Source organism: Asparagus officinalis, chromosome 7, assembly GCF_001876935.1.
Source record: "Asparagus officinalis chromosome 7, Aspof.V1, whole genome shotgun sequence".
NCBI lineage: Eukaryota > Viridiplantae > Streptophyta > Magnoliopsida > Asparagales > Asparagaceae > Asparagus > Asparagus officinalis.
In genome coordinates this window covers 31,825,581-31,840,070 of record NC_033800.1, presented here as the reverse complement: position 1 = coordinate 31,840,070, position 14,490 = coordinate 31,825,581, and the positions used below count along the sequence as shown (strand labels likewise).

Genomic DNA, 14,490 nt, shown 5'->3' with positions numbered 1-14,490 from the left:
AGAGATTAGAACTACAGACTAGGAGAAAGATCAAGACGTTGCGATCCGACAATGGCGGCGAGTATACTTCAGACCCCTTTCAGCAACTATTTCTAGACGAGGGCATAGAGAGGCACTTCACAGTTAGTCATACACCGTAACAAAATGGGGGTGGCAGAGAGGTTAAATTGGTCTTTGCTGGAGAAGATTCGATGATTATTAGCGCATAGTGGTTTGGAGAAGATCTTTTGGGCTGTGGCACTTTCATATGCGAGCCACCTCATTAATAGGCTGTCTTCATCTACGATTGAGGGAAAGACCCCTATGGAGATGTGGTCGGGAGAGACAGCGCATGACTATGACCATCTTAAGATATTTGGTTGTCCTGCATATTATCATGTTAGAACTGATAAGTTGGAACCTCGAACTAGGAAGGCCATATTTGTAGGATTCAAGCGTGGGGTCAAGGGATACAAGCTTTGGGATCCAGTTGATAAGAAGATTGTACTGAGTAGGGACGTCACATTCGATGAGGCTTCTATCTTGAAGCTTCCCAACTCTCATCAGGTGGAGAGAGACCCGGCAAAGGAGATATCACAAGTGATGGAGATTGATATAGCTCCACAGTGTCCAGATGGTGCAGTATCCATTAGAGTGTCGACTGAGGTGACGTCAGGCGAGCATGACGGTGATGCGGAGGATACGTGTACTCATGTGCAGGATCAGGGACTGACGGCTCAGGTTCAGGATTCTATTACGGTTTGGAGACAGAGGAGAGACATACGGGTGCCAGCATGATATGCCGACACAGTTGCATATGCACTTCCGGTGGAGAGTATCAATGAGATGATACCTACTACTTTCAGAGAGGCCGAGCAGAGTTCGAAGGCTGATTCGTGGCAGGTAGCTATGCAGGAGGAGATGAAGTCTTTTCATAAGAACGATACATGGGAGCTTGTTGAGCTTCCAAAAGGGCGGAAAGCGATTGAGTGCAAGTGGATGTACACGAAGAAGGAGGACATTGAGGGCACTCCATTGAGGTTCAAAGCTAGGTTGGTTGCGAAGGGCTATGCACAGGATGAAGGTATTGACTATAATGAGGTTTTCTCTCCGGTGGTGAAGCATTCTTCGATTCAGATTCTGCTAGCTTTGGTGGCACAGTATGGATTAGAGTTAGATCAGTTGGATGTGAAGACGACATTTCTTCATGGTGATTTTGATGAAGAAATATATATGACTCAGCCATTGGGATTCCGGGCTGCAGGGAAAGATAAGTTGGTTTGCAGGTTAAAGAAATCGCTATACGGTTTGAAGCAGTCTCCTCGACAATGGTATAAGCGATTTGATGGTTTTATACTTGGTCATTCGTATACTCGGAGCCAGTTTGATCCTTGCGTGTATTTTCACAAGTTGAGAGGAGGTGCGTACATCTATTTGTCACTTTATGTCGATGACATGTTGGTTACCTCTACTTCCAGGTCGGCTATAGATGAGTTGAAAGTTCAGCTTTCAAATGAGTTTGAGATGAAGGACTTGGATGAGGCCAAACGCATATTGGGAATGGAGATCGGTAGAGACAAGAAGAAGGGCAGAATTTGTTTGATACAGATAGCTTATTTGAAGAAGGTACTACAGCGATTTTATGTCAGCATGGATACGAAGCCAGTTAGTGTACCATTGGGAGCCCATTTAAAGCTTTCAGCTGGTCTTTCACCGAAGTCAGTTGAAGATCGAGAGTTGATGTCGAAGACTCCATATGCGAGTGCGGTTGGGAGCTTGATGTATGCGATGGTATGTACGAGGTCAGATTTGTCACAGGCAGTAAGCATGGTTTCGAGATACATGCACGATCCAGGAGTGGGTCATTGGGACGCCGTGAGATGGATTTTGAGGTACATTCGAGGTACGCTCAATGTTGGTTTGATTTATGAGCGGGACACTACAGGTGGGCAGTTGTGCATTGGATATGTGAATTCCGATTATGCCGGGGATTTGGATAAGCGTCGATCTACTACGGGGTATGTGTTTACTTTGACCCGTGCGTCGGTGTATTGGAGATGCACCTTACAGTCTACGGTGGCTTTGTCTACGACGGAGGCAAAGTATATGGCGGTTACGGAGGCTATGAAGGAGGCTATTTGGCTTCGAGGATTTTTGGAGGAACTTGGTATATCGCAGCGGTCCGCCACCATTCATTGTGATAGCATGAGTGCTATCTATTTGGCGAAGAATCAGGTTTTTCATGCGACGACGAAGCACATTGACGTTCGTTATCACTTCGTTCGGGATGTTCTTAAAGATGGCGATGTAGAGATTGTGAAAGTCCACACGAAGGATAATCCGGCGGATATGCTCACTAAAGTGGTTCCGAGTAACAAGTTTGATCATTGTCGAAACTTGTTACATATTCGTGATTGTTAAGGCCGTTGACGACCATTTGGATGAACTACGGGCGGATTGATCCCTTGGAAGAGGGGGTACGTAGGTAACCACATTGGTGCAGCCGAGTTTGGAGAGACGACGCATTGGTACTCATGTTGGTGTCGGCTCAGTGTTGAGAACACTTCGCCGAGGTGGAGAATTGTGAAAACGGCGAAGGAATTGAGAAAAACGTGAAGAATAAGCAAAACAGACTCTACCACACCCTGGTGTGGTGTCTGCCATGGGTGTGACAGAATCTGCCCTGTCTGCCATGGGTGTGGTGTCAGCCACACCCTGGTGTGACAGAATCTGCTCATGGATGTGGTGTGTGCCACACTAGGGTGTGGTAGACTCGTTTTTAGAATCCTAATCTATTTGGAATTGTATTTTGTTATAAATAGAACCACATTTTTTAGTGTTTCTTAAGGAGAGAATTAGCATTGTTTTGAGCACTTTGAGAGGGAGATATTGTGAGGGGGTTGAGAGCTTTGGTTAGGGTTATTTGAGTGATTTTATGAGTTGTAACCCATTGTATTTCTCCTCCATATAGTGAAATCTCCTCATCCTCTCCCCGTGGACGTAGCCAATTGCCGAACCACGTAAATTCTTGTGTTTGTGTGTGATTTTGGTCGTTATTTTGTGAATTGCACTCGTGTTTGGTTTTGGTTTTCTTCTCTCATCGCTCACCGACTCGTTTGGTTGTCGAGCACGCTTCCGCACAGCGTGCAACATAACAATATTATTATAAGTAACTAAAATAATAATTATGCTGGTCCTAAACTAATATAAATTCATCATCAATGTCATTAGCTAATTGCTACGTATATTCTTTAATTTTTAGAACTACTCGTGTCCGGTTCGATCTCTTCTAGATAAGTCAACAGGTCAGCTTGAAAATAAAGGAGCGTACGTTAGAAATTCAAATTGGTGATGCAAGCTGCATTTATCAAATATATATATTCATAAACTTGCATGTATTGAAGTGTTCTTTTACGAGGATATCCCTATAAGAGAGATTAAATTAAAACGAGTAATAGAGGGTCTTATTCAACAAAATATTGTTTTTCTCAGACATAATAAAATAAATGAATTTTTCGGGACTAATATAAATATTTCTTTAAAATTTTAATTCGTGGAGTTTAGATTTTAGATCCTAACATAATAAAGGGAAAAAATAAATTTATATAAATTTGAGGTAATATAAAGAAAAAACCATGTTGATCACCTAAATACAATTCCAAATACATAACAAATCATTTTATTTTATATTTTCCCATTCCAAAAAGGAAAAAAGACTCTTACTTTGATTCTCGTAATATATTAAGCAATTAAGTTTTAAAACAGAAGAAATATACAATATATTGACCCCCCTTAAAAGAGAACAATGCCGAAATATAAAAACTTTGGATTTTAGTCTGACATGAGAGAAATGTTAACAAGTTTAAGCTCTTCGTCAAGGTTATAAAAGTAATTTCACCTACATCTACGTTTTACGTGTTGCACACTTCAATATGACGAGAAAATGGCAACATATGAATTTAACTTCATACGTCAATAAGCTCTTTCTTCTCAAACTCTTTATGCTCTTTGGTAGCTTGAGTCTTAACTTTAAGATAGGGATTCCAGAAACAAAGAAAAAGCCTCCATTTGTGGGGCCCAAATGTTGTCTTTTTTCTCTCTTGTCTTACGGCGTTGAAATGGGAGAGACCCTTCAGGAATTAAAAAGTTATGATATTGAGCTAAATTTCTAAGTTTGTGACTAATTTGAAGGCTCATTGAATTGGGTGGTGTTATTTCGTTTTCCATTGGCTGGTTGGTTGAAGACTTGGACTCGCCAGGGCTTTTGCTTTGGCTTTTATTTCCCTTCGGCCTTTGGCCTCCGACAAAATTCCTGTTGGTGGCCCTAGTTCAGTTGAAAAATCATACACGATGATAGAGATAATCACTAATCATACTATATCTAACAGAAATCTTAATGCACAAATCATTGTCAAATATCAATACAATCAGATCTATCGATGCAAATAATGAAAAGAAATAAACAATCAAATTGCGTTGATAATCGATAGTAACATATACAATCAAGTTTGATGAGAGTGGCTTTCTAGATGATGCTCTATTAATGGGGATCTTTGTAGATTTTTGTTAAAACTTGATCTCTTCTTTGTATCTATGCAGGGCTTTGGTGTCTAAGATGTTAATGTCTCGTTAGACCCACACCACCACCCTGTGGGCTTACTCTCTTTCTTGTCATAGAATTCTCATTGACCTGTTGTTTCTTGACCATCAATTGCTTACAATTTCTTTGAAATTCTAGGCACGCCCCTGTCCGCTCAGACCAATTACTTACGTACATAGCCTTTTTTTTTTTACTTTTTATTCTTTGAATATTCAGAACGTAACAAATCCTTCTAAAAAAAATTCAATGTATCATGTCCACTAGTCAACATGAAGCGACAAGAAATTAACAAAAGAAAGAAAGATGGAAATAGATAAATATAGATTTTCGGATTGTCAATAATATTTTTGGAGATCTTATTGCTTCTCTCTTTGGGTCAATATCAATCCATGATTGGATTCAGTCATTGGACATAGGATACACATGTTCAGTCGAGGGAAGAAAATAAAAAAAAAAGGATACACATGATACATCATTGTTTGTCTTTCTCAACCCTGTTGTGCTCTAATATCACTTGTTGTGCTCTGATACCACTTGTTGTGCGCGACGGAAGTTAAAACCAAACCGATGTGCTTCGAGAGACCAAATCAAACAAACAAATTTTAACGTGGTTCGACAAGTTACCTACGTATACGGGCAAGAAGGGAATGTGGTTTTCACTAATAGAAAAGAAGAGTACAAATTGAGATTACAAAATCACACAAACTCACCAATTAGTCTCACCAACAAAGCTCTAATTCTCTACAAACAAAACCCTAACCAATAGCTCCGAAAATAACTCTTTTCTGTGCTCCAAATATCCCCTTCGCTGCTCATTTTTTTTCTAAAACGTTCCGTATATATAGAAATCCTAAAACCAAAAACATACTAGGAATTTTAAAACCAAAATCAAAATAGATTAGGAATCCTAATAACCTGTTACCAAAACAGATTAGGAATCTCAATAACCTATTACCAAAACATATTAGGAATCTCAATAACATGTTACCAAAATAAATTAGGAAACATATTAGGAACCTGCTATCTAACAATTCTCCACCTCGACGAAGTTTTCCCAAAACTGAGCCGACGCCAACACCAAACAAATGTCTCACTTGTTGCGTCCAGTACGAAGTGAAACAAAATCACAACAATGGACTCAATCCACAACAAATCGAGACCCAAACGAGAATGTGACCACTCTCCAAACGCCGGTATCTACTCACCAAATCGGCTGCATCATAAATGACTGCCTACGTATCTTTTTGCCCAAGGAATCAAGCTTTCACGTAGTTCCCCTAATAGCCCCCAAATGCCTTCAATCCAATAGAAAAGTTCTCAACTCTCCACCAACATCACCAACAAATCTGTAACTGATAGCTCTCCCAATGGCAAAAAAAAAAAACTAAACACCTTCATCTGAAATGAACCAATGACCATATCCAAATCGAAACTATGTCCACCAGCCGCACTCGAATCAACCAACTCATCATCTGCATCCAAATCTAAATGATCCCTAAACTGTGTCACCTCAGCTGAAATTATAAATGATGTAGTATGATCTGGAGTATATGGAGTAAACTCCACCCAACGTGGAGTAGCATCACCCTCCACCCGTTGTGATATCCCAACGACCTGATCAACACTCTCCACCTGCCGAGAGTCAAAAGTGACATACCTGCTTAGAACCAAATCAGAGTCTCCCAACTGATAACCAAACGAGCCTCTAAATCCTAAATGTGCAATCGGATCAAATCTCACATCCTCGATGTGACCAAATGCTAGGCAACCAAACATCCGACGCAACCCAAAATCTAAAGCAGCTCTACGAGGTCTAAAATCTCTAAACGCAGCAGTCAGCAACTTATGACTAAGATGACCCAAATATGTCGAAGCTCCAAAACTCCTCTGCAATCTAATGCTCGACAACCAACGCCGATCCTCCTCCAGCAAGGAACGACCCATCAAAAATGTCATCCCATCTCGTTGCCCCAATGTTTCCTCTCCAATGAAGTGTCTCAAACTGTCACGAGCTCGGTACAAATGCAAAAAAGAGCCCCTACTAAAATCAAAACAACGAATTTCCTTTCTGACAATACACTTCCTCCAACCGTTGTTGACTACTAGGACTTCAAACCAACGACACTTGGTTACAACCCACAAATGCCTAGTATAATCCCCAACATAGGAAACCAAATATCGATTACCTTCCGATGATGCCTACTTGGAAGGCCCCCAAATGCTTAAATGAACACCACCTAGAAGACCCCTCAACCGTCGAATAGAAGTGTCAAACTCCACATCGGTCTTCTTACTCATACCAATATACTCAAAAGACTTCAATATGCAGGTCAAGGAACTTCTCAATAATCCAAAATCTCAGCCTCAACTCCTTTTTTCTCGGTCATCTATCTCAAAGCACCAACAAACCAATGCGGAACAAACGAAGAATAGATCCAAACTGATAAAGGAGATATTTTTACCTCCAATTGAAACCCTAACAAGAGTCTCCGAAAGATCTCACCCCACACGACAGAAACGAGATTCACAAATAGGAAAAATCTCACATTTATCACCAACTGAAGCCCTAGACGAACTTCCAAAGCGGTCTACTCCTCCAAATAGTACAAACATAGCCCGAGCTCTGACACCACTTGTTGTGCTCTAATACCACTTATTGTGCTCTGATATCACTTGTTGTGCGCGGCGGAAGCCAAAACCAAACCGATGTGCTTCGAGAGACCAAATCAAACAAACAAATTTTAATGTGATTCGGCAAGTTGCCTACGTCCACAAGGCAAGAAGGAGATGTGGTTTTCACTAATAGAGAAGAAGAGTACAAACTGAGATTACAAAATCACACAAATTCACCAATTAATCTCACCAACAAAGTTCTAATTCTCTCCAAACAAATCCCTAACCAATAGCTCAGAAAATACCTCTTTTCTATGCTCCAAATATCCCATTCGCTGCTCATTTTCTCTTCTAAAACATTTCATATATATATATAGAATCCTAAAACCAAAAACATACTAGGAATCTTAAAACCAAAATCAAAAACAGATTAGGAATCCTAATAACATGTTACCAAAACAGATTAGGAATCCCAATAACCTGTTACCAAAATAAATTAGGAAACATATTAGGAACCTGCTATCCAACAACCCCCCAGTCTTATGAAATATATGAAGGATAAATATGCAAGAATCACAGAACGATGTTTCACAACTGAACAATACGCTTCCTTTCTGTATATATGTGAGCATTGAGTATAATTATTTAGGAAAAATAAGATTGAACATACATTGCTTTGATTTTGTTATTTGCTTAGGTACGATGCCTATCAGATACTATAATACTTATGAAACGTCAAAGCTTTTAAGTACGTTGTAGCATAAAGTATACTCGATCCTTCAAAGCTATGATTCCTCATCAGCTTTCCATGTGAACATATCCTAAGGTTGCATGGAACCCTGCGTTCCAATAATGTTGGGATGTATACATATCTAAGGGCATGAGTTGCTCTTTGGCCCACTTGTGGAAAATAATTTATCCTATTCCTTAGGTTCACATTTAAACTTTTCTCGTCCGACTTTTACCATGTAAAATTTCTGACTACATTTAGCATGTTCTACTTGATTCTATTCTTACGTACAAGTAGAATTTCGTACTTGAATTTATCCTTGTAATTCTTTCATTGAATTTCTTAATATGCCTAGTTTCCGTGTGGAAATGGTCTCTACATGCATAAACTCTTTTACATGACACAATCAAAAAGGGAAAAACAAATGCAATATAATAACTCTGAATTTTTAAAAAAATAATGCTTGTCTCTCTCTCTCTCTTTTTGGTGCGGGGGTGCAAAATATAATAAATACATTTCCCTTTCAATGGGTAATCAAGTCTGCATGCAAATTGAAGGGGTGAAAGGTTAGGTGATGAAAGGGAAGGATGAGTAGTTTCTGCAGAAGTATTTCAAACTTAAGGACCACAAGAGATTACTACACTTTTCAAACAAGTAAGCACAAGTGGTTGGATTGACACAATTAAGTCTTTCATCGTTCTTCCTTCTTCCCCTCACCTTAGTCTTCTCTTTATCCTCTCTACAAATTGAGGCCCGCAACTATGCCATCAAAGCAAAATATCCTTCTATGCTTCTTGATGACTGATAAATCTTTTTCTTGACTTGAAATATTTGCTAAGTATTTAACAACATATACCAAGAAGATATCCTCCCGCGGAGTATTTTGAAATTTGAAGAAGAATGCAAACTTTTCTTTCCTTTTCACCATCTTCTCCTCAAAATTAAGATTGTGAAACCGAAGTAGACAGCAACAGAAAGAGGATATCCCTGTTCACATGTGAAGACTGACCCTTAAAGTTTCAGCTTTTATTCAAAATCAAATAACGACGCAAAGCAAGCAGAAAACGGTGAAAGAAAGAAAAGAGGCAATGAAATAACAAGTTGTTTGTATCCCAATTTTACATAAATATATAAATTGTATTTACTTTTATTCCTCACAAATGCGTTGGAAATTCTGAACATATAAAACCAACGTAAATTCTTGAATTGAAGAGGATGTTATAGCATTTAGTACATTCTAAATTTCTCCTTGGTCTTCTCAAAGACTTGTTCAGCAATCACAGCTCCATTACCGTCTGCTCGTATGACCTCCAGGTGAGCCTTCTGATAATGACCCGTACCCCTTAGCGCATCAGCGATAAAATCATCGAATCCAATAGCTATCGCTGCCTCAGCCTTGGCTCCATACACCAATCTCTGCTTCGTATTAACAAAAACTATATCAGATGATCAAAAAATTCAAAAGAGCTTGAAGAATTACTACAAGCCTTGTGGAAATTTAAAAGGTTTAAGAAGCCACCTTGAGTTTTGAAAGGTAAATTGCACCGAAGCACATTGGGCAGGGTTCGCAAGATGCATATATTTCACAGTCAGAAAGCCTGATCTTCCCAAGTATTTTACAGGCCTGATTACATGGAGTAGAAGACTATAAATCACCAAATAAAGAAACAAATATTTTTGTCATCTAACATGTTCTACTTTATGCTGCACATTTCTAGAATTATGTACTTTTTCATGCATTAACTGAAATCTCAGTGAAAGCAAGATTATATAACAATTATGATGATAAAGATTGTTAAGTGAGCATTTCATTAAGAAAAACTGGCTTGCACATAAGGAGCAAGTAGTATCATTAAAGAAAACATTTAATTTAATCAAAGCAGAGACTGGGCAGATGAGCATGCATGCACATACACAGGCACAAAGAAAAACATGTGCAGAGAGGTAATCCTAACATGCCATCGGAAAATCCTTGATTATGAGATTACTCAAAAGCCTGATTCAAAAGCTTAACGACATCCTCCTAACAATCACAAAGTTCCTAAAAACCTGTTACCTGGTAATCCCTGAATAAAGAAGCAATCAACTAATAATGTTCTCTCTTAAAATTCGACAGAATTCCATGGAGCCACTTAATATATTATCTTACAAAAACAGGAGCAAAAAGGGGGTACATATCAACTGTCAAGTTACTGTCCGGTCCATCTTCATCGTTGCACAATGGAGTCATAGGCTTCTTCCTTTTTTGTAGTGCTAACATTAAAAAAAAAATCCCGATAGTCTGTGCTCATACCTTCAAGAATATCCATACAAGACAAATTTCAACCATAATATCATCATCATCCATTCTGCAACAAACCAAACATCAAACGTATACAAATTGGCATTGGCTCTTGAACGTTACATTGTAGATTCATTGTCAGTTTACCGTGATTATCAGTCTCATGCCTTTTTATCATATAATTAATTTGAAGATAACCTGACAATATTCATGTATGACTTCAGTTCAAGTTCCTGCACAAAATAGCAATGAGCGAGAGACGGGACGATCAGAGAGCACATTAAGCACATGGAATTATTGTGGCAAGCATATGTTATATATCAGCTCGTTGGTATGTATTGGATGGAGGTGAGATAAGCATTACTAAGATTGCCTGATCACAAACTTGGGTAACGATTTATACTTTAATTATGTGGAAAGAACTACATGTGGATTGTAACACATCTTCAAAACAGGGTGGTGCTCTAGAGGCACAAGATAAGGCGATTTTAGCTATCGTGCACCACCGTCGTGGAATGACTTGGAAAAGTAGGTTCCAGATCATCAACTGCTTCATCGCCAGTGGAGCAATTTGAGCTAGCTCCTGATGAGTATGATGGAGCTTCGAGTTCTGTGGTGATGTCAAGTACTGGACCTGATGGAGCTAAAAAGAAATTGCCAATGACCCAGATCTTGGGAAGGGTGGTGCTGCATGATAGAAGCTTGGAGCGTATGGGGGACTATGGTTCTCCGGTGGTCAACCGTAGCCCTATGTCATGGACTCATGGGCAGATGAGGTTGATGGCAATGATGCTGAAACTGGGATTCGAATGGATCACGCTAGTATCCACACCGAGGGTTGGCCTCTGAACATGATGATCTTCCGGGGTGCCTCAAGAGGATGAGACTGCTGAGCAGGAAGCAGCTGGTGAGGAGCTGAATGAGGAATTAGCAGAGGAGTCTATTGAGATGAAAGAGGTACCTATGGCTAATAAATCATGGTAACGTCTTTTCTCTTAACAGGGTTGCAGGTAAAGCTTTATCTCTGGATTTTATCTGACAAATACTCCTGATTTAGTTGCATTTATTGATGAAGAGTGGGATGAAGGAGACCACTTACGGTAAGATGCATTAATTGGTAGTGTTCTGAGGTTAAATGTACGCTGTAAGAAAATGGAAAATTATGTGCTTAAATTGTGGAAAATTTTTGGTAATCCTCAAATATCAATGCTGAAATCAGGTATTTATCTGTTAAATTTTGAGAATGAGGAGCAGAGGAGTAGAGTTCTAGAGGCGGGTCCTTGGTTCTTTGGATCGCTATCTTCCCTTTTGAGGCAATGGACGAATGAGGAAGGCATTGATGATTTTAATCCAAATACTTATCCGATGTGGGTTCAGTTACCAAATTTGAGACTTAATCTTAGCCATGCAGAGGGAATTAGCAAAATTTTGAGCTTAATAGGGAAGCCAATCACCACAGATAAGCTTACGGCATTTACAGAAAGGTTGTCATATGCTAGGGTGCTTATTGAAGTTCAAATGCATCAAATTTACCAGATTCAGTAAAAATACAAGGACCTAGGGGTCTACTCATCGATCAGAGGGTGGTCTATGGATATAAACCAAAATGGTGTTGAGGGTTGTAAGGTGTTTAGACATGATTCTAATGGTTGTAGGAAGAAGGCTCAACCAGTAAAGCAATGGGTACCAAAGGTGAAGCCAACAGTAGATGATCAGCAGAATACAAGCAATGTTCAAGGAGTTCAGGTGGAGACGAATGCTAACACTAGTACCAGTGCTTCTAGTAAGCAAAACACTGCTCCAAATGCGCATGGTGCTCTGTCTGAGAGGAATTATGCTATTGTAGTGCAAAAATCCAAGAAAAAGAGTTATGTAGAATCTCCTGCACAGCTTTTTTGGAAACAAAGGTGAAAATAAGAAAAGCTAAAGTTAGTATCGATAAAATTGCAAGGGGACGGGGATGGACTCACAATTATGCTAATGCATAAAATTGAATAATATGGGTTATTTGGGATAAACAGGTTATGGATGTTGATTTGATTAGCTGTAGTGAGCAATGGATAACACGTTCTACTATGTCCACAAATGGGAAGGTGAAATGTTTAGGCTCTTTTGTTTATGGTTTGATTCAGCTAGAGCAGAGGACATTCTTTGGATGAATATTTCTTCTTTTAGCAGCACTGTTTATCAACCTTCGATTATATGTGGAGATTTTAATAATGTGCTCAGTCAATATGAGAATTGTGGGGGATCAACTATTACTGAACATGATATCAGGGGATTAAAAACGTGTGGAAGAATGTCATCTCTTGCAGTTGAAAACCATTGGATGTTTTTTCACATGGATAGACAAATAGGATGAGGAGGATAGGATATGGTGTACGTCGGATAGAACGTTGGTGCATGAGCAGTGGATTCTTCATTCTTCTGCCAGTCAAATTGAATTCCTTCAACCAGATTTGTCTGATAATTCCCCTGGATTAATTTCAGTTATGAAGGAGAGGAAAGGGGTTAAGAAATTATTTAGATTCTACAATATGCGGGCTAAGCATGATAGATTTCTTAATATTGTTGAAGAAGGGTGGAGATACCCTGTTAGGGGAAGCAAATTGTTCCAGCTCGTTAAAAAATTACAGCATCTTAAGGAGGTGTTGAAGAACTTGAATAGAAATTGTCATGCTAATATCAGTGAGAGGGTGGTCAAGGCCAAAAAGAAACTGGATAAATTTCAATATAATTCGCAGCAAAATCCTATGAATGGAGAACTTATTACACTAAACTTCTGGAGGATGAACTGAGTTTTTATAAGCAAAAATCAAGGATCCAATGGAATTTTGAAGGGGATAAATGTACCACTTTCTTTCACAAAGCTATAAAAATCAACTGCCATTATAACAAGGTTTTAGTACTGTATCATGAGCAGCGAAACAGGATCACTGAGGAGAATGTTACAGAGGAGATGATTAATTTTTATAAGAAGCTTATGGGGTCTTCAAATAATTCTCTCATTTCACCTGATTAAGGTGCTATCCACAATGGTTATGTGCTTAATGAGGATCAAAAGAATGCTTGGACAATTGCTGCTATTAGAAATATGTTCCTGATACTGAAGTTGTAGCCATGTTATTTATTGATGAGTCCAAAGCTCCAGGACAAGATGGATATTCCGCTTCTTTCTTCAGAACCAATTGACCCATTGTTGGTCTTGACATTGCTGCTGTCATCAGGGAATTTTTTTCTACCACAGGTATGATGCGTAGACAATTAAACTCTACTACCATCACTTTGCCCTAGGACTGCTGCAGAACTCAGACCTATAAGCTACTGCAATTTTGTCCATAAGATCATTGCCAAAATTATTGCTAATAGATTAAAATCAGTGATGGACAATCTGCTTTTGTCAAAGGGAGAATGTTGCCAGTAATATCATTTTGGGGCATGAACTAGCTAAGCAATATGGGAGGAATAATATTTCTCCTAGATGCGTGATTAATGTGGATATTAAGAAAACATATCACACTCTGGACTGGAATTTGTTCTACTAACGGGGTAGTCTCTTGGATTATGGCTTGAGTCACTAGCCCTTCACACTAAATTTTTATAGTGTGTTGCATGGATACTTTCATGGCAAGAGGGGCTTAAGGCAAAGAGATCCCTATCTCTTTATTTATTTGTCTTGGCATCTCAATAGTATTACAAGAAGGGGCAGATTTAATTATTACCAAAATGTGCCAAGAATTATCCGCCTCATATTTGCAGCTGGTAGTATTCAATACAGGGGATTTACAATCTGTGTCTTTACTTCACAAGGTTTGCAATATTTTAACAATAACTCTGGGCTTATGGCTTGCCCTGAAAAAAAGTGCTATAATTTTTTATGGAGAAAGGGATTCAATGGAGTAAATTATCCAAAGTCTTGTCTTATAATGTGGGTTCAATTCCTATTAAATATCTTGGAGTTCGTATGGCATCTAGAGGACTCACTGCTACTGATTGTAATCAGTTGATTGAGAATATCACAAAGAAGATTCATGCTTGGCACGACAAACACCTTTCTTATGCTTGCAGAGTGGAGTTGATCAGGAGTGTGTTATTTGGTATCCAACTTTTTGGGCAAGTAACTATGTCCTTCCTAAACAAGTGTTGAAACAGATTGATGGAATTTGTAGAATTTTTCTTTGGTGGCAATTCTGAAGATAGAAGAGCCCCATTAGTGGGTTGGTCTAAAGTCTATATGCATCATAAGGATGGGGTATAGGTTTATTTTTAGCAGGTCTTTGAAATGTG

At 39.0% G+C, this 14,490-nt stretch overlaps 1 protein-coding gene across 1 annotated transcript in view; it reads right to left on the bottom strand.

Annotated features, from left to right (window-relative positions):
• LOC109849161 (guanine deaminase-like) overlaps positions 8,991 to 14,490 on the bottom strand; it is a 12,312-nt gene continuing 6,812 nt past the window's right edge. Inside the window, exons 4-5 of the mRNA XM_020418978.1 lie at positions 9,442 to 9,546; positions 8,991 to 9,338 (exon numbers count right to left, since the gene is read on the bottom strand). Coding sequence (XP_020274567.1) covers positions 9,150 to 9,338; positions 9,442 to 9,546 — 294 coding nt within the window. The 3' untranslated portion in view covers positions 8,991 to 9,149. The remainder of the gene's footprint in view (positions 9,339 to 9,441; positions 9,547 to 14,490) is intronic.